The sequence below is a fragment of the Labrus mixtus genome, chromosome 5 (genome assembly GCF_963584025.1).
Source record: "Labrus mixtus chromosome 5, fLabMix1.1, whole genome shotgun sequence".
In the NCBI taxonomy this organism is placed as follows: Eukaryota; Metazoa; Chordata; class Actinopteri; order Labriformes; family Labridae; genus Labrus; species Labrus mixtus.
The window spans coordinates 30,446,701-30,468,795 of NC_083616.1; the positions used below are offsets into that span (position 1 = coordinate 30,446,701).

Here is a 22,095-nt window from a genome sequence, read left to right on the forward strand (position 1 = left end):
TTCTCTCTGTGAATTGCCATGTGATATGTCAGACTAGCCTTATAGGTAAATCTTTTCTCACAGTGAGAGCAGTGATATTGTTTCTCTCCAGTGTGAATCTTCATGTGTTTGGTCAGATTTCCCTCAAAACTAAACCTTTTACCACACTCAGAGCAGCTGAAGGGTTTCTCTCCTGTATGAACTAAAATGTGTTGGGTTAAGACTCCTTTTTGTTGAAATGCTTTACTGCAAAAAGGGCAACTGAAGGGTTTCTCCCCTCTGTGAATTGCCATGTGATATGTCAGACTGGCCTTATGGGTAAATACTTTCTCACATTGAGAGCAGCTGAAGGGTTTTTCTCCAGTGTGAATCATCATGTGTCTGGTCAAATTTCCCTCCTCCAGTCCTTGAAGCTGTTCTTTTTGTTCTGTTTTTCTAAAAACCCATAACAAAAAGTTCTTAACAGAAGAATGGCTAGTTCATCTATAAATCATGTCTCAGGGCCCCTCCCCCCTCTGGCTGCACTACATGGACTATTCCATCATGACCCTCAGGTCTTATGCTGCATTCAGGTGCTGCTCGGGTGCTCCAAGTTTCCGAGTTAGGAAGTCGTTCTTCCGACTTGATTTTAGTTCAGAAAATCTGAATGTTGGGGCGCTGGTGGAGCAGTGGTTGGTGCGCGCACCCCATGTATGGAGGCTGTCGTCTCAAGCAGACGGCCCGAGTTCACATCCCACCTGTGGCTTCTTTCCCGCATGTCATTCCCCACTCTCTCTCCTTGATTTCCGACTCTATCCACTGTCCTATTTCTCCATTAAAGGCACAAAAAGCCCAAAAATAAATATTTAAAATAAATTAAAAAAAAAAAAATTAAATCTGAATGTGGTAACAACAGCAACAACGCGTTGATGCTACAAAGAAGATCAGTGAAATGTTACTGTTACAGTTATATCTGGGCAAAAAGTTGATGGTCAATACGTCAATTATTAAAAAGTATGTTAACATTAACTAAACATATTTTGCCCCTTATGTGATGACGTCAAGTCGGGAAGTCGAGCACCTCATTTTTTTTCGAGTGACGAGTTGTTTTTCCGACTTGAGCAGGTGTTCATGTGCATTTTACAACTAAGAATCTTGTTTTTCCGATGTGTCCGACACCACCTGAATGCACCATTAGTTGACAACGTGTTTAAAGGGATACTTCAGCCATTTGCATTAAACTTTGTATCATTAGAAACCTGGTAGTATTTTTGAATGGTCGTGCATCCTGCTAACAGGCTCTATGGAGAAAGCTGATGATGCCGAAAAAAACTGAAATGGATGAAGTGGATTTTGAAGGTCCTCGAATCGGATGTTCGTGGCTATCTCTACGAGCTGCAATATTGTGGTGAGACGACTGCTGCAGACAGGCCTGACTGGTAGGTCAGGGGTGGACTGGCAGTGTCGGTGCTCTCACTGTTTGCCTGTGGACACAGACATAGAGTCTGTTTTCTGACAGGAATTTCCAAGATGCCAATTCCTTCTGGAAGAAATCTCTGAATCAGTTGAGGAAACGGCCGTATGTGTTGTAGTAAATGTCTGTAAATAGAGGACCTTAGTGGGAGTGGCCTGCGTTGCTGTGCATTCTGGGAGCTGGTGTCTTGCATCCACATGAGCCAAAAAGACACTTTCTGCCTTTTCTTGGTCAAGAAGGCAACAACTTCAAAATGTATTTCACATTTCTACATATATGACCCAATGTCAATACAGATTCATGTTTCATGGTGAAGTATCCCTTTAAAGAAATGATTGACACTGCATCACAGAGAGAGAAAAAAGAGACTAGAGCGAAAGAGATAGAAAGTAACAAACAAGCCAGTATGAAGTGAAGCTTATCTAGCAGTGCAGAAAAAAAGGATGTAGAGGGAGGAAAAAGAGAGGTCGATGTCCAAGCTGCCAAAAGTTAGAACTTTTTTTTTACAACAGTAGGCAACCGGCGGCACAGTGCTGCCCCGAAGTCCTGTGACGTCATGAACACAAGATTACAGATTACTACAAGTGGAGACGATGAAATAAAGAAACACACACAGGAGATAAAGGAGATGAAGAGAAATACAGAGACAGAGAGGATGAAGAGAAATACAGAGACAGAGAGGATGAAGAGAAATACAGAGACAGAGAGGATGAAGAGAAATACAGAGACAGAGAGGATGAAGAGAAATACAGACAGAGAGGATGAAGAGAAATACAGACAGAGAGGATGAAGAGAAATACAGACAGAGAGGAAGAAGAGAAATACAGACAGAGAGGATGAAGAGAAATACAGACAGAGAGGAAGAAGAGAAATACAGACAGAGAGGAAGAAGAGAAATACAGACAGAGAGGATGAAGAGAAATACAGACAGAGAGGAAGAAGAGAAATACAGACAGAGAGGAAGAAGAGAAATACAGACAGAGAGGATGAAGAGAAATACAGAGACAGAGAGGAAGAAGAGAAATACAGACAGAGAGGAAGAAGAGAAATACAGAGACAGAGAGGATGAAGAGAAATACAGACAGAGAGGATGAAGAGAAATACAGACAGAGAGGAAGAAGAGAAATACAGACAGAGAGGAAGAAGAGAAATACAGACAGAGAGGATGAAGAGAAATACAGAGACAGAGAGGATGAAGAGAAATACAGAGACAGAGAGGATGAAGAGAAATACAGACAGAGAGGATGAAGAGAAATACAGACAGAGAGGAAGAAGAGAAATACAGACAGAGAGGATGAAGAGAAATACAGACAGAGAGGAAGAAGAGAAATACAGAGACAGAGAGGAAGAAGAGAAATACAGACAGAGAGGATGAAGAGAAATACAGAGACAGAGAGGATGAAGAGAAATACAGAGACAGAGAGGATGAAGAGAAATACAGACAGAGAGGATGAAGAGAAATACAGACAGAGAGGAAGAAGAGAAATACAGACAGAGAGGATGAAGAGAAATACAGAGACAGAGAGGATGAAGAGAAATACAGAGACAGAGAGGATGAAGAGAAATACAGACAGAGAGGAAGAAGAGAAATACAGACAGAGAGGATGAAGAGAAATACAGAGACAGAGAGGAAGAAGAGAAATACAGAGACAGAGAGGAAGAAGAGAAATAGAGACAGTTTTGTAATCTCAACAACATTATCTTTGTTTCCATCAGTAAATCCTCTCTTACTGTTTCTTTTGAGTTCAGGCCTATAAGAGCTGCAGTTGAATGTGAACAAACAACAACTCTCTCTGGTCTTACCTCCTCCAAACTCCTTCTTCAACCATCTCTCAGCTCTTCTTCCTCATATAGACGAGGAGTTTGCAGAATGATGTGATGCTGATATTACGTCAGAGGAGCTCAAAGAAGCAGTAGATAGTCTTTCTTTGGATAAGTCACCAGGATGTGAACTTTTAGAAACATGTTTGGATATTCTTAGAAAGTCCATTTTCTCTCATGTTAAAGGAAGCTACTGACAATAAGACATTCCCCCACACTATGAAACAAGGCATCTCTGTCTTTGCAGACACGGAGAGTCTGGCTCGTTTCTTGAGGAGTCGGGCCGTTCATTATTGCACACAGAGCTTAAACTGTACATACACTTCAGATACTGACTCGTTTAGAGCAGAGACCAGCATCAACAACGTGACCGAGCACGATAAACGACTTTCCATCTATAGTACGACGATCACAGAGACCGTTTGTACTCGTCAACATAAAGACGACTTAATCAGACAGCTCGGCTGATCGCTGCGATGTAACGCTAAAGTGATCACATTAAAACATGCCATTGAATCTACCCTACTGTGATTGGCTGAATAGGAAGGAGACATCTGATTGGCTACAGACATTTCCATTTGTGAATCAAACCACGGCAGGAGAGTCTCAAAAGTCCCACACACAAATGCAGCGAGGTTCACACATGACAAACAGTTTGTAAAGGCAGACTGACAAGACAAGATCCAAATGTGTTTTTTTAATATATATGTATATCACACATTTGTGGATTTCTATTAAATATCAAACTATAAATATTTGTGTGTGAATCTTGTTTTTTATTTGTGTATATTTTTACATTTATATACAATGCTAAATATTTGTGTGTATTGAAAACTATTTTTGTGGATAGAGTCCTTATAAATCACAAAATACATTTGTGAATCCTTCTGTGTGCATTCATGAAACTTGAGACTGATCTAACTCCATACTAAACAGACTCAGCTTCCTCTGATTGTCAGTTGACAAGGTAGAGACGTGCTGATTGGCTGGAGGCTGAGGCGTAAAGACTCTGTCAAAATTTGTGGTTGTAACTCAAAGCTTGTGCTTGTACCTTCAGGATCGCACGAGAAGATAGGGAATTTGTGCAATCTGAACTGTGAGCACAAAATCATTACACATCTTCACATTTGCACAAAATGATTTTACAAGTAACCTTTCAGGAGTTCAAAATATTATTTACAGGCAATTGATCCCATACAGCAGCCCTTCCTTTTTTTACAGACCACTGCAGGACAACAGACTGCCTCAAACACTTTCATCAACTTCTATCATCACACAATATATCTGATATCAAAGCAGTAAAGGATCACCTGACACAATAAACAAGCTTCCTTCAATAAAATGTGATAAAGCTGTGACCTTTGAGTCCCTGTTGCCATGGTGATTATTAGACTTTGGTATTTCCTGGTGTCAGGAGACTTGACTTTGACGTTGTCCTGTTGAGACGCAGATTAGTTCTCCGTGTTGAAGGTAAGAGACACTTTTTATACTGTTTGAAAAACTCTTTTAATTTAAGTGTAAAAAGAGCTGTAAGCTAACAGTTAGCCACCGGATTCATTAGCTGCTCTGACTAAAGTAGAAGTGAAGGACACACAATGATCCTCAGTCCTGATGCTAACCATGCTAACATGCTAACAGGTCGATTAAAGACGAGCCCGCTCTGGAAGTTTCTTTCATTGAGTTCATCACTTTATCTTCTGTAATTGAAATGTTTGAGTGATTATCATTTTGATTTTAACATTTTTCTTAATTACGTTTTCTTTACAGTGGAACATATTCATAAGAAGTTGTTGTAACTCTCTCAATCAGCTGACTGTGTTCTTGGTTAATCAATGACTTGTTGGGTTTGACTTGTTATTGTTTTATGATTCAAAGTCCTGCAGTGAAGCCTCCTCTGATAAGATAACACTTTATTGCTGTGTAGTGACCTTTTTTTTTTATAAATCCGGAAAATAGGCAGGGTCAGTTTTTGCCTGTGACCGGACCAACAAAGACATCAACATTTTAAACTCTAAATCTAACTGTCCTTTTTAAGTTCTAAGTGGTGTTTTAAAGCTTGTTTGTCTTTCTTCAGAGACTGGACCCAGGAGACAAACAAATTGAGCACTAAAAGCTTTATTCATCTTTCTCAGAATCCAAAGCAGTGAGCCGCCTGCAGACGACTGACTACGACAAATAATATCACACAATATATACTTATTTTGCTGAGGGCGTGGAGATGGTATCCGCCTCCTCCACATGGGCTTTATAGATCCATCTATGTCCCACATGGGCCTGATAGCTCTAACTATGTCCCACGTGGGCTTCACAGCCCCAGCCATGTCCCATACATTGCCACATGCTATTTTCAGAAGTTAGCAGTCAAAAAAAAACAACTACTGCAATGTCATGTCTTCTTGATAAATGGGGTATATATCTGGCCAACCATCTTGTGACCGGACATCGACACACCAACATAGCATGTATGGCAGGTTTTCTTGGAATGATGGTCCTTTTTCTTGTATTTGTCTCTCCTTCACCTCTCGTAAATGTCAGGTTAGCCTAAGATTTATTACTTAATTACCCCAAAAGCAAACTCGTATGAAACTTGAGACCTCACTCTTTGACCATGCAAAATTTCATCTCAGCATTGACTTTTTTCACTCTATCCTTGATGAGTTTCACTTTGTAGGCTCAGTTTGAATTCATGTGCACATGTGCCCTTCTGCATTTCATCCTTAGTTGATTACGTTATGTTTATAATATACAACCCTCACACTATTATTATTTATTTATCTAATTTGGATAATATGTGTCTTTTAGTTCATTATTATACTGAAATACTATTACGATTATTCATGACCATTTTATATAAATGTTGATTATAAGGAATATAAATACATGCCTTCAGGTGGGACACGACAGATGCTAGAGGATCAATTCAAAAAAGTTCAATTCATAAAAGTTTAAATAAAATCATTTAAATTCATCAAATTAGAACAAGAAGGAGATGATGACAGATCTTAAAAAAGAGTGATTCATGTCCAAGTTACAGACTGTGCAGCGAATACATTCAGAACCTACAACTAATTTCATACTTCAGCTGGATAATCAGTCTAACAAGAACAGAACATCTGAGAGTAATAAATCATCTACTATAAGAGAGAACAGAAGATTAGATCATAACACCAGGTGAACCAGGTAGATGTGATGTTTGTAGACTGACAGTGAGGTGGTGATGATGATGATGATGAAGGTGAACCAGGTAGATGTGATGTTTGTAGACTGACAGTGAGGTGATGATGATGATGATGATGATGAAGGTGAACCAGGTAGATGTGATGTTTGTAGACTGACAGTGAGGTGATGATGATGATGATGATGATGAAGGTGAACCAGGTAGATGTGATGTTTGTAGACTGACAGTGAGGTGATGATGATGATGATGATGATGAAGGTGAACCAGGTAGATGTGATGTTTGTAGACTGACAGTGAGGTGATGATGATGAAGGTGAACCAGGTAGATGTGATGTTTGTAGACTGACAGTGAGGTGATGATGATGATGATGAAGGTGAACCAGGTAGATGTGATGTTTGTAGACTGACAGTGAGGTGATGATGATGATGATGATGATGATGATGATGATGATGAAGGTGAATCAGCAGCTTCTTCTCTTTGTTTCCTCAACAGCTGAAGATCTTTGACTGGATGTGACTTCAGCAGCTGAACTCCATCAGTGTTGTTGTAGTGACAGAGTGCAGCTCTCCCAGCAGGGGGCGCTCTGCTATGGATCAGTGTGAGGACACAGAGGAGGGAGTCCCTCCCTCTAAAACCTCTCTGTGTGAGGAACATGAAGCTCTGAGGTGAGGATCTCTAACTGTCCATGACTCTTCTCCATGTCACAGCTCAACACTCACATCACTCCACCTTCATCATCATCATCATCATCATCATCATCTTCATCTTCATCATCATCATCATCATCATCATCATCATCACTGTCTCATCTGCTGCTCACAGTAACTAATAATGTTCTTTTTTTGTATCAGGATGCAGAAACAGAGACCAGACTCTCCTGGACCCAGCTGTGTGTCCATGAAGAGTGACCGGTCTATGGGTCGCCCTGTGAACTTTAAAGCTGGACATCCTGCTGATGGAAGGTGAGATCTGAAATTGACAAAAAGCTCTGTTCTGCTTTTCTGTAGGCTCACTCTTTCATCCTCAGCCATTTACATCACTCTCAGTCTTCAGTCCATGTTCACCTCTTCCAGTTTGTATTTGAACCCTGACCTGCCTGAAGGCTGTACAATGTGGAAAAGAATCATTTTATTGTAGCTGTGAGTCCATTTATTCCTGCATTTGGGTCCTTCACTGCACCCTATTTCCCCGACCCTGTCAGAACTTAACCTGCCTGACACAGAACCAGCCGACAGTGTGATGGACTTTATGACTTCAAAGCAAAAACAGCCCTACTAGAAAGAAGCTAAATATTCTTAGACAAAGTCAAATTGTCTCAAGCAAAATAAACCTGCCAAAATAATAGGCCAAACCTTAAAACAAGACTAATCTGAGGAAAGATTTATTTTTGGGCTTTTTGTTCTGTTATTTAGAGACGGGACAGTAGATAGAGTCAGAAATAAAGGAGAGAGAGAATAGGGAATGACATGCAGGAAAGGAGCCACAGGTCGGATTTGAACCCGAGCCAGCCGCTTGGAGGGCTACAGTCTCCCTGCATGGGACACGCACACTAACCACTAGGCCACCAGCACCCCAATTAAAGCATTTTTAATGAATGAACATTTTTGTTTTTCCCTCAGGTAGAATGAAAGTCCTCTCCTTCCTCACTCCCAATGATGACCAAAACAAACAGATATACTGTCCACAATATCAGATTTCATTCACTGAGAGTCTGCTTCTGCACGTCCATTTTAAAGCATGCACCATCAAGGATGGGAGCCACGGTTTAAAAACTGTGATTAGAGGATTATGGTCCACGAGGTGGATGTTAGATGTCCTGACTTTGTCCACAGCCCAGATCCTAACTCTCATGAGGTTCTGCTGGTGAGATGTTGGGCATTGAAAGATTCAGGTCAAGTTCACTAACCTACCTGGTCCATACATCCTGCTGATCCAGCTGACCATTGTACTGATATCTGACTACACTTTCTCCTGGACTACATAGTTTAATACTTGATCCTTGTTTAAGTGAATGGTACCTGAGTCTAGCTGAGGTACGTTTAGTACATCAGGGATGATGTCATGGTGGTATACTGAACATTTGGTCCAGTGATCTTGGCTGGACACTGGTGAGCAGATGTATCATGAAGACTGCAGACAAAGATCTTCAAAGCTCTGGAGTGTTTTTTTTTACAAAACTTGTAGGATCCATATACTGGACTTACTCACAATATGAAAACTACTGTGATGGTGCAATCAGCACTTATTCCCATCTGAAGTGATGTCAGTCTGAAGACTTTGTCCCAGAAGTGAGTTCCAGGGTGAGGTTCCTGAAGTTGTTATGGACAAGTCCTTGATCTGGATCTGTTCCGTATCCTAATAGTAGTTGCTGATCAGTCTCTAAATGTACTATGGGAGGTAGAGCCTTCAGTTCTCAGGCTCCTCTCCTCTGGAATCATCTTCCAGCCGGGGTACGGGAGGCAGACACACTCTGTATTTTTAAGAATAGACTTAAAAGTAACTATACATTTTATCGTCAGGGCTGGCGCTGGTGTAGACCAGCTCCTAGTTATGCTGCTATAGGCTTAGACTACTGGGGGAACTGGCACCTTGAGCTCCTATCTCTCCCTCCCCCTCTCTCTCTCTCTCTCTCTGTGAGATCATATTACTGCATGTTGCTATCTGTAAATCTCAGTAACTAACCACATCATCTTTCTGAGCTGTGTTTATGTTTAAGTTGTCTTCTGTTAACTTTAATTTCATCTGTCTAAAGAATTTGAGGACAGACACATTGTTGGCTGTATTCTGAGTGAGATACTGTTCTAATAGAAACAGAGAGAACTGTGGAAAACTTCAGCTCTGCCTCCTGATTATTGATTATCCATCTGCTAGTTTGAACTGGAACAATCTGATTAAAAATGATCTTTGTTCTAAATGCTTTCATTAACCAGCTGTTTGTTTGTATCAGGATGCAGGAACAGAGACCAGACTCTCCTGGACCCAGCTGTGTGTCCATGAAGAGTGATCGGTCTAAACTTCATCCAATCTTCTTTAAAGATGGACTTCCGGCTGATGGAAGGTAAGAATTAAAAATGAAGTAAATGTTATGTCTCTGTTGTTCAAAGACTCATATCTTGGCTCAGAGTTTCATTATATATATCTTGTTGTTTTCTTGTGTAATATGTCCTGTTACAGAGTTCAACAGGAGAGCTCCAACATTCACAGAGATCAACCAGACCAGCAGAATCCAACAGACCTGGACTCCATCTTTATGGTGTGTTCAACACACTGTTAATTAATACACTACCATTACAATAATTTAATTCTAAGTTATTGTTCTGTTTAGACCAGCTGACCTTCAGACTGACAGATGAAACACATGTTGAGTTCTACCAGTTCATATTAAATATCCAGTGTCTCCTTCTGTTCCAGCTGCTGGAAGAGAACATCGTCACCTTTGTGAAGAACGAGCTGAAGAGAGTCCAGAGGGTTCTGAGTCCAGATTACCCAGAATGCTTAGAGAGTCAGAGTGAGGATGAAGAGCAGGGGAGAAGCTGTATAGAGGCATTTTTGAAGATTACTCTGCACTTCCTGAGGAGAATGAAGCAGGAGGAGCTGGCTGACTGTCTGCAGAGCAGTAAGAACATTTTAACAGATTTAGTATTTTAGAAAAAGGACAAAAAGGTTTAAAGTTCCAAACTCAGATAGTCATGTGATCTATATCAGGATCTGTTCATTGATTTCAGTTCTTTCTTTTTTCAGGGACAGTCACTGCAGAGTGCCGGCGTAAACACAAATCTAACCTGAAGGAGAAGTTCCAGTGTGTGTTTGAGGGGATTGCTAAAGCAGGAAACCCAACCCTTCTGAACCAGATCTACACAGAGCTCTACATCACAGAGGGAGGGACTGGAGAGGTCAATGATGAACACGAGGTCAGACAGATTGAAACAGCATCCAGGAAACCAGACAGACCAGAAACAACCATCAGACAAGAAGACATCTTTAAAGTCTCACCTGGAAGAGATGAACCAATCAGAAGAGTGATGACAAAGGGAGTGGCTGGCATCGGGAAAACAGTCTTAACACAGAAGTTCACTCTGGACTGGGCTGAAGACAAAGACAACCAGGACATACACTTCACATTTCCATTCACTTTCAGAGAGCTGAATGTGCTGAAGAACAAAAAGTTCTGCTTGGTGGAACTCGTTCATCACTTCTTTACTGAAACCAGAGAAGCAGGAATCTGCAGGTTTGAAGAGTTCCAGGTTGTGTTCATCTTTGACGGTCTGGATGAGTGTCGACTTCCTCTGGACTTTAAAAACAACGAGACCCTGACTGATGTCACAGAGTCCACCTCAGTGGATGTGCTGCTGACTAACCTCATCAGGGGGAAACTGCTTCCCTCTGCTCACCTCTGGATAACCACACGACCTGCAGCAGCCAATCAGATCCCTCCTGAGTGTGTTGACATGGTGACAGAGGTCAGAGGGTTCACTGACCCACAGAAGGAGGAGTACTTCAGGAAGAGGTTCAGAGATGAGGAGCAGGCCAGCAGAATCATCTCCCACATCAAGACATCCAGAAGCCTCCACATCATGTGCCACATCCCAGTCTTCTGCTGGATCACTGCTACAGTTCTGGAGGATGTGCTGAAGACCAGAGAGGGAGGAGAGCTGCCCAAGACCCTGACTGAGATGTACATCCACTTCCTGGTGGTTCAGTCCAAACTGAAGAACATCAAGTATGATGGAGGAGCTGAGACAGATCCACACTGGAATAAAAAGAGCAGGAAGATGATTGAGTCTCTGGGAAAACTGGCTTTTGAGCAGCTGCAGAAAGGAAACCTGATCTTCTATGACTCAGACCTGACAGAGTGTGGCATTGATATCAGAGCAGCCTCAGTGTACTCAGGAGTGTTCACACAGATCTTTAAAGAGGAGAGAGGACTGTACCAGGACAAGGTGTTCTGCTTCCTCCATCTGAGTGTTCAGGAGTTTCTGGCTGCTCTTCATGTCCATCTGACCTTCATCAACTCTGGAGTCAATCTGATGTCAGAAGAACAAACAACATCCAGGTGGTCTAAATTATTCAGAGAAAAACCTGACCCAACACATTTATATCTGAGGGCTGTGGACCAGGCCTTACAGAGTCCTAATGGACACTTGGACTTGTTCCTCCGCTTCCTCCTCGGTCTTTCTTTAGAGACCAATCAGAATCTCATACGAGGTCTGCTGACACACACAGAAAGTGGCTCAAAGACCAATCAGAAAACAGTCAAGTACATCAAGGAGAAGATCAGTGAGGATCTGTCTGCAGAGAAAAGCATCAATCTGTTCCACTGTCTGAATGAACTGAATGATCGTTCTCTAGTGGAGGAGATCCAACAGTCCCTGAGATCAGGACGTCTCTCTACAGATAAACTGTCTCCTGCTCAGTGGTCAGCTCTGGTCTTCATCTTACTGTCATCAGAAAAAGATCTGGACGTGTTTGACCTGAAGAAATACTATGCTTCAGAGGAGGCTCTTCTGAGGCTGCTGCCTGTGATCAAAGCTTCAAACAAAGCTCTGTACGTGCTCACATAACTATCCAGGTTAACTGTAGTTCTCTTCATTCAGAAATAACAACTATAGTTTGTAATTGATTTGTGTTCTTCTGAATCCTCTTCAGGCTGAGTGGTTGTAACCTCTCAGAGAGAAGCTGTGAAGCTCTGTCCTCAGTCCTCAGCTCCCAGTCCTCTAGTCTGAGAGAGCTGGACCTGAGCAACAACAACCTGCAGGATTCAGGAGTGAAGCTGCTGTCTACTGGTTTAAAGAGTCCACTCTGTAGACTGGACACTCTCAGGTTAGTGTGCTGCTGATCCAGATTATTCCTCTAACATAATGTTTTCCTGTTGAATCATTTATTAAATGGACCTGTATGTTTCCACATTAAAGCTGTAAAGCTCTGAGCTCGTTCTATAGCTCTCAGTCTTTTAGTCTGAGGAAGCTGGACTGGAATAAAGAAAGTTAAATATGAAGTTTTTTCCCCACCAACAAACAAACCATGGATAATGTTTGGATCATAAAGAACTAAAAAATCTTTTTTTCAGATGAAACAGTTCAGAACTGTTTCTACATCACTGCTGACGTCAAAGCAGTCTGTGTGTTTATCTCATGCTCTGTCTTATCATCACTATTTGTCACCAGTGTAAATATTGATTAGTATCAGATTATGAAGTCTATTCTGTTCAGCTGCATGGTTATGACAGGATGTTACTGGTAAAACAGTGAAGAATGAACCAATGGATGTTAAGCATATTGTTTGTGTGTGTGTGTGCGTGCGTGCGTGCGTGCGTGCGTGCGTGCGTGCGTGCGTGCGTGCGTGCGTGCGTGCGTGCGTGTGTGTGTGTGTGTGTGTAGTCTGTCAAACTGTCTGATCACAGGAGAAGGTTGTATGTCTCTGGCCTCAGCTCTAAGCTCCTCCCCCCTGAGAGAGCTGGACCTGAGCTACAATCATCCAGGAAAACGAGGAGAGAAGCTGCTGTCTGCTCGACTGGAGGATCCACACTGCAGACTGGAGACACTGAGGTACAGACAGACACACAGAAGCTGTCTCACTCTTTCTGAATGATGAACTCTGCTTCTTGTCTGATGCTGGATTTAAATGAAGATGTATGAAATAGATTCTGATCTGGTTTCTTCCTCCAGGTTGGACCATAGTGGACTGCACAGACTGGATCCTGGTCTGAGGAAGTGTGAGTGTGTTTTAATTTCTCTTCATCAGAACACAGCAGCACATGTTGGAGTGGAGAAGAGTAAATGCTCTTGAACAATCAGACAGAGACTATGGCTTGTGAATCAAGGATCTGTTTATTTCTCTCGGAGAAGTTAATAACAATAACTTAGATTTAAATAGCGCCTTTCATGAAACCCAAGGATGCTTTACAAAGTGTGTGTGTGTGTGTGTGTGGGGGGGGGGGGGGGGGGGGGGGCGTAATGGGAGACAACAAGAGAGGAATAGAAAAACACAAACAGAGAAGAGAGAGGATAGAAACACTAGACAAACAGATGAAGGAGAAATGGAGTGGGTGATCAGCTGAGGGGAGTGTTAGATGAGGCTGAATGCTTTGCTGAACAGCTGGTGTTTGAGGAGGTTTTTAAAAATGACCAGGGGTCTCATTTATAAAAGAGTGCGTAAAATTCATACATAAAAATGTACATGTGCCAAAAACCCTGAAATGGCGTGCGCACAAAAAGATTCAGATTTATAAAACCGTTTGTACGCACACCTGCACGCAATGTTCCCTTTATAAATCACGATCCACCTGGAAATGTGCGCACGTAGATTAGTCCCATGTTCCGCCCTCTACATGCCCACATTCAACCATAAACGGTCAATGCAAAGCAGCTCGTGAATGAAAATGCATACAAACGAGGGGGCAGATCAAAGGTTTCCAGCGCTGGATCGCGAAAACGGAAGTTTAGACGAAGAAACGAAACTTTCTGACCCAGAAACAGAGGAGTTTGTGAATGAAGTGAAGGATAAAATGGACATATCGGTAATTTGCTGCAGCAGGAGGATCCCAAACTGAAGAAAATTCAGAGAATGACACCATGTAGCTGCTGCATTCACGCTGTCCTATGTGCCAAAACATCCACCGTTCATCATTACGCACGAGTATATCTGCAATGTTTACATGTTTACAGGACCCACACTGACTTCTTCATATAGTGGCAGAGAGGACACGTCAGTCAGCTTTCTCCCTCACTCTATCATATTATTAATCAAAGGTTTGATCAACGAACAAAAACTTTTAATTGTTGGCCACATATTTTCGTGGGCATCTCCGTCTGTACTGTGAATAATTATGATCAAATATATGGCTTAATGATCGTGTCAGAGATGCCCCGACTTAATGTCCACACTTGAATTATCTACAGAATAAATACATGCAGCTGATGAAGATGTGCTGAGTATGGAGGAGGTGAAATGTGTGAAGCCATCGCCATGTCTCTGTGCGCTCTGTGACGCAGTCATCTTTATTAAAACTAAAAATCACAATTGATGATAAATGCAAGATATTGAAATATATTAATGAAAACTGGAGGCTCTATGGTCTTTGTGTTAGTCTAATGTTTAACTCTACATCAGTGATTACATAAGTGTATAAGTCCGGTCCTCTGAGGTCCGTCCGGGATAATGAAGGCGAGACGGCACTGATGCGATATGTATGTGGAGGACTTTTATTTTATTTTTATTTTTATTTTTTATATATTGTCATAATGAAAGTTACTTATTGGAAACGGCTCACTACATGCGTGATTATAGCCTAAATAAAACCATCGGTTTGAATGATTCTGATGACGTGGATCTGTCAGTAAAGTTTGATATTTAGTGAAATAGGTTTGCTTTGTTGTTAAGGGAGCGAGCATTCTGCAGCATAAATGAGGCGGTGGTGTATTCTGAAGCAGAGGGGGAGAGAGGAGTGGTTCTGTCAACACACACAACAACAGGTATCAGGTTTCTGGTGTGCTCGTGTGATTTGTTGTGATGATGGTGCCGGTCAGACACTACAGTGGGGATAGCATGGTCAGTGTAAACAAACTTGCATCGGGCAGCCCTATGCACGTAGTGAGGACGGCGCAGGAGTCCGAAAGATTTAATGGAAGCAAGGTTGTCCGGAGAGAAGTGACAGGCGAGATTCCGGAGTTGCAGAGCGGAGTATGTTAGTAGTACCATGTCCGCAGCAGGGAGAGCAGCTGCTAGCCGCAGGCTGAAAGCCGCAAGCTACCGGGCACCAGCCGGGGTCAGGAAAACCGCAGGAATGAGAGCCAAACCAGGATAAGGAAAGGACCAATTTTGTGGCAGACGGGGGACCCGTCTGGACACAATCTGAGCAGGAGAGCAGCAGCCGACAGTCTGGTTGTCAGGCAGGCCTCTTCGCCGCCAGCAGCCGAGCCAGAGTAGGGGGGAAGCGGCAGCCAGCGGTAGCCAACAGGTGGCGGGCCGCCAATAAGGCAGGCGAGGGTCCAGTGATCACAGACTGGTGAGGATATCCTGATAGCTGTGCGAGAAGCTAACAGCTGATCGGCGGCTAGCGCTAACAGCTGATCGTCATAGATGGTGAGTAGCTGTCAGTTTACACAAACTGAAAGCAGCAGCAAAGTCGATCTGTTTGCAGACTGTTAGTAGAGGATAAGTAGGAGGGAGAAGCATAGATAGCACAAAATAAACACGATTTTTGTCACGGATCGTGAAGCGGCGACATACACGGCAGCGTCCTCGCTCAACCGGAACTTTTATAACATCCCAATCATCCTTTTATGGGCAATTACAACATGTGTGCTATATGAAGACCATTTCCTAGAAGTTTCCTGGACAGACAACTGGTCTCTTAACAGGAAAGAGAGAGAGTGTGTGTGTGTGTGTGTGTGTGTGTGTGTGTGTGTGTGTGTGTGTGTGTGTGTGTGTGTGTGTGTGTGTGTGTGTGTGTGTGTGTGTGTGTGTGTGTCTTGTGTATCAGAACATGATCTTATGACTTGGCTAAATTCAGAGGTTAGGTAACTATTGGTTTGTGCCTGCTGCTGTCCAGATTGTGTTTCTGTTATGATCAAACCTTTCAAACTACAACAGGATGGAAGTCACACAAAGTGATGATAAAAGTGAGGGTGATGGAAATTCATGAGAGTTTAAATATTAAATAAAAAACTGAAATAAAAGTGATAATCCAGTGAATAGAAAATCACCATTCATCACATCCAACAGAAATGTATATTTTACAACATGCAGTTTTTGTGACATTTCACATTTTGATGTTGGCTGCTGGCCGGCTGCTCGTAGTCGAGCTCGTGGAGCTCATCAACTTTAAAAACAGCAGAAATCATTTTTGATTTGACGTTCATTTTCATAAACATGTAAATATGCAGAGTCTCCAACATCAAGTTCTCTCCTCAAAAACATCCAGACGTGAATTCAGTGATGAAATAGTAACAGAATATCTTTAGAGACATAAGCTAGCTCTCCTCCTCGTCTTCTGGCTGTGCAGACAGTAAGGCACACAGTAAAGTCCACGATCACCATAGCACAGGCCAGCAGGAACATCCAACAACAATACACAAGTCAGCAGCAGGCCGGCAGAGACAGGCTAGTAAGAAAGCTAGTACCTGCAGCGGCCAGGTGGCCAGGTGAGGACGGGACGGTGTGGCCTACGCCTTAGACAAGCAGGGAAAAACTCACAAGGACTGAGTTGTCATCTGTTTCTTCAGATTTCGATCTGTTCATCCAGTCCAGTTAAATTTCAATTAAAACAAAAACATGTATGTTGTAGAGCCTAGATTGATGGAAAAGAAATGGTCTCCATGACTTCAGAAACACAGTTTAAAACTAGTTAGACAGGACAAAGGGACGTGGCACACTCCTGCTGCCATCACATTGTGTGTGACAGTGAAAGTGGAAATGAGGCTCCTGTTTGTGCTGAATGTGACCTCTGAGGACAGAACAGTTGGAGACAGCAGATGGTTCATAGATTCTTTGTGCTGCACTTTGATTAGTCAGACTTTATTCACTGCATGTGTTTGTTGATTTGGATCTCCATTCATCCTGGCTGCCATGGTAACTCCATTTGAACTTGATTAGAAGTGGATTATTACATTTCAGTGCTGTCAAACATCATTCAGTGCTGAATATGAACTGTAAGTTTGATTGACTCTCAGTAAGTAGGGGTGTAACGGTACACAAACATTTCAGTTTTGAAGCTTTGGTTTGGTACATTTTCACTACAGTAACGTTTTTTTTTCTTTATTAGGAACATTTATAATTTCCCTTTTACACATTGGACTAAGTGCAGCATCGACAGTTCAGACTTGTACACCTGCTCAGGTTACTTTTTAATAACATTTTAAATTAAACATAAAATAAACTTATGCTGCTTCCTTCAACCAAAAGAGTCTCCAATAAATAAAAGATATGAATGAAATAAAGTATTTTAGAATGAAATTAAGTAATTAATATAGCCTATATATAAAAGTATTTATTTTAAATTACACTGACACCTTTTAGTTTACTAAGCCAACAGTTTTTTGAATGCCCTTTGAGCACATAATAAACCTAATCACATCTGGGACAGTGTAGTTTCAGAACTATTAATATTTCCCTCTGTCGATATAAGAACTTCAATGGCATTTTTTATGGCTTTGGCCCGTTTAGAATTACTAACAAAAGGCTGTCTGTTTGTTCCTACTTACAGTGATGTTTACGTTCGCGTGGTGCCTTTTCAAGTGCTTTAATAAGTTGGACGTGTTGCCTGTGACGTACCCGATGTCCGCTGAACAACGACGGCACACTACTCTCGTCTTGTCAACGTCTCTTTGTCCATTATTGTGGGAATGGGGAGGGAGGTGTTCATTCTTTCATGCTGCAGGTTATTCTGCCACACAGACGTGTCTCCTCCTCCCCTTTTGCTCTTAGTTTGAGCGGGATCATCACTGAAAATGAAAACGAAACTTAAGAGTAAGTCCGTAAAAAGAACTCCATCCCGGTTATATGCAACTGTCCAGACCAACAGGACTCGAGGAACTAGTAATCTGCACAGTTTGCACGGTTTATGTTTGAACTTTTTTACAAGTTAATAACTAAAAGCTGTGTCCCATATCAGCGGCCGCAGCCTTCCTCCACCCTGAGGTGTGCTTCCGCTTTGCGGTCCGTGTGGGAACACAGATTAAAGCACTTTCGTTCCGCGCGTACTCGGATCAGTCCTGTACCGAAACGGTCCGGTCCGAGTACGTTTACCTTTACACCCCTATCAGTAAGTGTCAGTAAAGTTGTTGATGAATGAACAGATGATAACCTGCAGCTGTGTTGTGTCTCGTTCTCTCCATCAGACGCCTGTGAGCTGGAACTGGACACAAACACAGTGAACAGATACCTGAAACTGTCTGACAACAACAGGAAGGTGACACATGTGAAGGAGCTTCAGTCATATCCTGATCATCCAGACAGATTTAAACACTGGTGTTCTCAGCTGCTGTGTAGGACTGGTCTGACTGGTCGCTGGTACTGGGAGGTCGAGTGGAGAGGAAAGGTTTCTGTATCAGTGAGTTACAGAGGAATCAGAAGGAGAGGAGGCAGTAATGAATGTTGGTTTGGATTTAATGATCAGTCCTGGAGTCTGAGCTGCTCTGATGAAGGTTACTCTGTCTGTCACAATAACAGAAGAACAGAGATCTCCTCCTCCTCCTCCTCCTCCTCCTCCTCCTCCCCTGTCTCTAACAGAGTAGCAGTGTATGTGGACTGTCCTGCTGGCTCTCTGTCCTTCTACAGAGTCTCCTCTGACACACTGATCCACCTCCACACCTTCAACACCACCTTCACTGAACCTCTCTATCCTGGGTTTGGGTTCTGGTCTCCTGATTCTTCAGTGTCTCTGTGTCGTCTGTCGTTCTGAGAAACACTGCTGACTGAAGATCAGCTGACTCTGTTCACTCTGTCCAGCTGGTCTGTTTCATGGTTGGGGGGGCGTGATAATGGGGGGTGGGGGTGGTAATGGGGGTTAAATGTTCTACATTACAGAAAAACAATGGACCCCCTTCTTTAATGTCTGTATTGTTCTGATCTCACCAATAAAAAACAAGTGACAATTAAACAATTAAATTCCTCCTCCTGCTGTCTTGATATTGGCAGCAGGAGGAGGAGTCATGGCTCCAGATCTGTTACAAAGTGTAAACTTGTCTCTCAGGTGTCTTCCCACAGGCCCTGAAAACAGCAGTCATCAAGCCACTACTAGAAAAGAACAATCTAGACAATAATGAATAATTACAGGCCTATATCAAATCTTCCTCTGTTAGGTCAAATGATAGACAAAGCTGTGTTTCAGAAGTTAAACAACTTCTTGATATTGAAAGACTGTTTGGATGTCTTCCAGTCAGGTTTTGGACCAAACCGCAGCACTGAGACAGCTCTGGTTAAAGTGTTTCATGACATCCGTTTAAACACAGACAGAACCTCAGTCTAAGTTCTTCTTGGGTAACACTTTATATGAAGGTCCTTTAAATAAGCTGTTATTACCATCAAATCTGCTGTATAAGACACACTTTAAACCCTCAGGCATCAGTTTAATTTACTACCCTCTTAAGGCATTAAGGACAAAAATGTTCACTTCCAAAAATCTGCTATAAAAATAGAACAGATTAATTTTTTTTTTGCTTTTTTAGGTTAAATCTTTTGATCAACTTCAGTCCTGATCAAAACGATCAAATATTACTTTATTGGTATTATTCAAAAGTCTTGCAAGCCAAATTGCTGATACTGCTTGATTTACTTCTATTTTTGGTACTTTCTCTCTGGATGTATATAGTTTTATTACGGCTCCCTTGAGTAGCCACAAAAAAAGAAAAACAAGTCCATAGAGGCTAGCTTATGTAGATATAAGGTTTAAACTGTAATCTAAGAAATCAGAAGAATGTTGTACGCTGTATATGTACTTATGTCTTGATTATTTGTAATTGTATTGACAATGTACTATGGCACATTAAAAAGAAAATTTAAAAAAAGGTGTATATATATAAATAAAATAAGACAAGAAGCTTATTGGATGTGATTCTCAAACCATTAGAAAAATGGTCCAAGAAACTCTCAAAATGAAGAGAGCTAAATCAGTCAGACAGTTTCTCCTCAGGGATGATGTCAGCAGAACAACTACAGGCAAGAGGGACACAATAACTAAAGAGACAGAGGAGGCTACTGTCTGATACTTTACTTACTCTCCACAAGTAATATGTGTCAGAGCACCAACACATTTCCTATGCCTTCCTCTGGTCAGAGACCATTTTGGGTTGTTCCACCAAAAGAGAGAGACGTGTCAATGTAAGACACGTTAAATTTGTAGTTCATGGCAAATATAATCTACAAGCTGGGTATTGTAAACTGAAGAAGCATAGAAGAAATGTCTGACAGCACTGTCTGCAGCAGCCCAAAGGCATGTGTCTGTATATCCCTTGAACAGGTCTTCATGTAAAGTGGTGACCCTGCCCCAGGGATGGCAGGAGAAGGTGGAAATCTCAAAGTGGAGAGACTAAAGTGAGGTCAATCATTGTTAAAAAAGATGTTCCAATGCCAGAGGATGAGCATGTGGTACAATTCCAAAACAGGCTTTTTAACTTCAAGAGGCACCTTTTAAATATTCCCGAACCTCACTACTAAAGATGCCCTGATCCACACAGGTTTCTGTGAAAGTTGTTCTTGTAAATACTACAATAAAATCCAGTCAGTCCACTTTTGGAGGGTCACATCAGCAGGTGACCCTCCACACTGGTGTGCTTTATCTGGCCCTTCTGCACCATCTCCCCAGGTAGAAGGCACGACCCACTGCCAATATGGGCTCATTTGGACCCCATTCTTCAGAACACAAATCACAGTGACAGAGGCTGCTGCATCCAGATCGATTGCAAGTGCGGAAAGAAGCCAGGCGAGTTGTGTGTGTCAGTCAGTTGAAGAGAGAGAGAGAGAGAGAGAGACAGAGAGAGAGCGAGAGAGAGAGAGAGCGAGAGAGACGTTGCTGAGTGAGGTAGAGGAATATGTAACTTCACAAAGCTAATGGCTCTGCTCAGGTTAAAAATCTAGGCATCACTCAATCACATCAAAGCCTGTGTAAGAAAATACGTTTAATAATAAAAAGTGTAAAAAAAAAATTTACATTAAAAAATAGCAACTAGTTTTGCAATTTTTGCTTACTGCCGCAATTTTATTGCAAAAGAGCGTCTTAAAAACATCACAACATGCATTGCAACTTTTTTTGAAAAGCTGCAGCGAAATCAGCCGTTTTAGGCCGCAACAATCCCCCAAAAAAGTCCCCAAAATCCTGGAACAAAAACAATGTTTTTCACAAAGAAAAGAATTGGGAGCGATGTCAAATTAAAACTGTATAATCAAGAAGTGGAGAGAGCAAGACACTTTAAGTTTTTAGGGTTCTGGTTTGATGAGAGGGTTACATGGGCTGCATGTTCAGAAAGTTTGAAATGTTGTGAGGGGTTTAGTTGGAAGTGAGTGGGGGGGCAGACTGCTGTGAAAGCATACAGGATGAATAAGATCAGTATGAGATTATGGTTGTATTGTATATGGATCAGCAGCAAACACAACTCTTAAAAAACTAGATACTATCCAATATCAGGAATTAAGACTGTGTACAGGTGCTTTTAAAACAACACCAACACTGAGATCAGTCATTTGTTCAGATTCAAGTTCATCACTCATCAGTTTACAGTCATTCAGACAGCAGACATTTAGACAACAAACACTACACAGAAGTCAAATGATGTTTTTATTGGTACCTGTACACAAAGGCTTCAAAGGAAATGAATTAGCAGACAAGGTGGCAAAGGAGGCTACAAAAAATACTCAAATGGATTTGATAGTTAGCATTAGTGGAACAGAAGTGAAGAGCATTATTAAACAGAGACTGAAGGAAAAGGTGGCAAGACTCAGATTTGGACACACTGGATTCAATAACACATTGTTCAAAACAGGAAAACACAAATATGACTACTGTGGACAAGAGGAGACAGTGGAACATGTTGTTTGACACTGTCAGAAATAAAGTTTCAAAAGAAGACAGATGATTGAGAACCTGAAAGAAATTAAAGTCTTTATATGTGATGTTTTGATCCAGCAGATGTCGCCCTTGAGCACCAGCATGAAACCAAAACAACTAGC

At 41.9% G+C, this 22,095-nt stretch overlaps 2 protein-coding genes across 7 annotated transcripts; one reads left to right on the forward strand and one right to left on the reverse strand.

Annotated features, from left to right (window-relative positions):
- Window positions 1-1,411: 1,411 nt before the first annotated feature.
- LOC132974805 (uncharacterized) lies at window positions 1,412-3,261 on the reverse strand. Its single transcript, XM_061039080.1, has 3 exons — window positions 3,236-3,261; window positions 2,162-3,183; window positions 1,412-1,611 (listed from the first exon to the last, which is right to left on the reverse strand). Exons 1-3 carry the CDS (start codon window positions 3,259-3,261, stop codon window positions 1,574-1,576), a joined length of 1,086 nt encoding a protein of 361 aa, XP_060895063.1. The 3' UTR covers window positions 1,412-1,573.
- A 1,311-nt stretch (window positions 3,262-4,572) lies between these two features.
- LOC132974905 (NLR family CARD domain-containing protein 3-like) lies at window positions 4,573-19,091 on the forward strand. Of its 6 annotated transcripts, XM_061039246.1 has the most exons (11): window positions 4,573-4,723; window positions 6,925-7,097; window positions 7,284-7,394; window positions 9,380-9,490; window positions 9,607-9,685; window positions 9,844-10,048; window positions 10,174-11,977; window positions 12,079-12,252; window positions 12,810-12,977; window positions 13,098-13,144; window positions 18,270-19,091. In XM_061039246.1, exons 2-11 carry the CDS (start codon window positions 7,021-7,023, stop codon window positions 18,830-18,832), a joined length of 3,339 nt encoding a protein of 1,112 aa, XP_060895229.1. In that variant the 5' UTR covers window positions 4,573-4,723; window positions 6,925-7,020; the 3' UTR covers window positions 18,833-19,091. The 6 variants fall into 6 exon arrangements, with proteins under 6 accessions (XP_060895229.1, XP_060895232.1, XP_060895231.1 ...); XM_061039249.1 differs by lacking the exon at window positions 9,380-9,490; XM_061039248.1 differs by lacking the exon at window positions 7,284-7,394.
- Window positions 19,092-22,095: the final 3,004 nt, after the last annotated feature.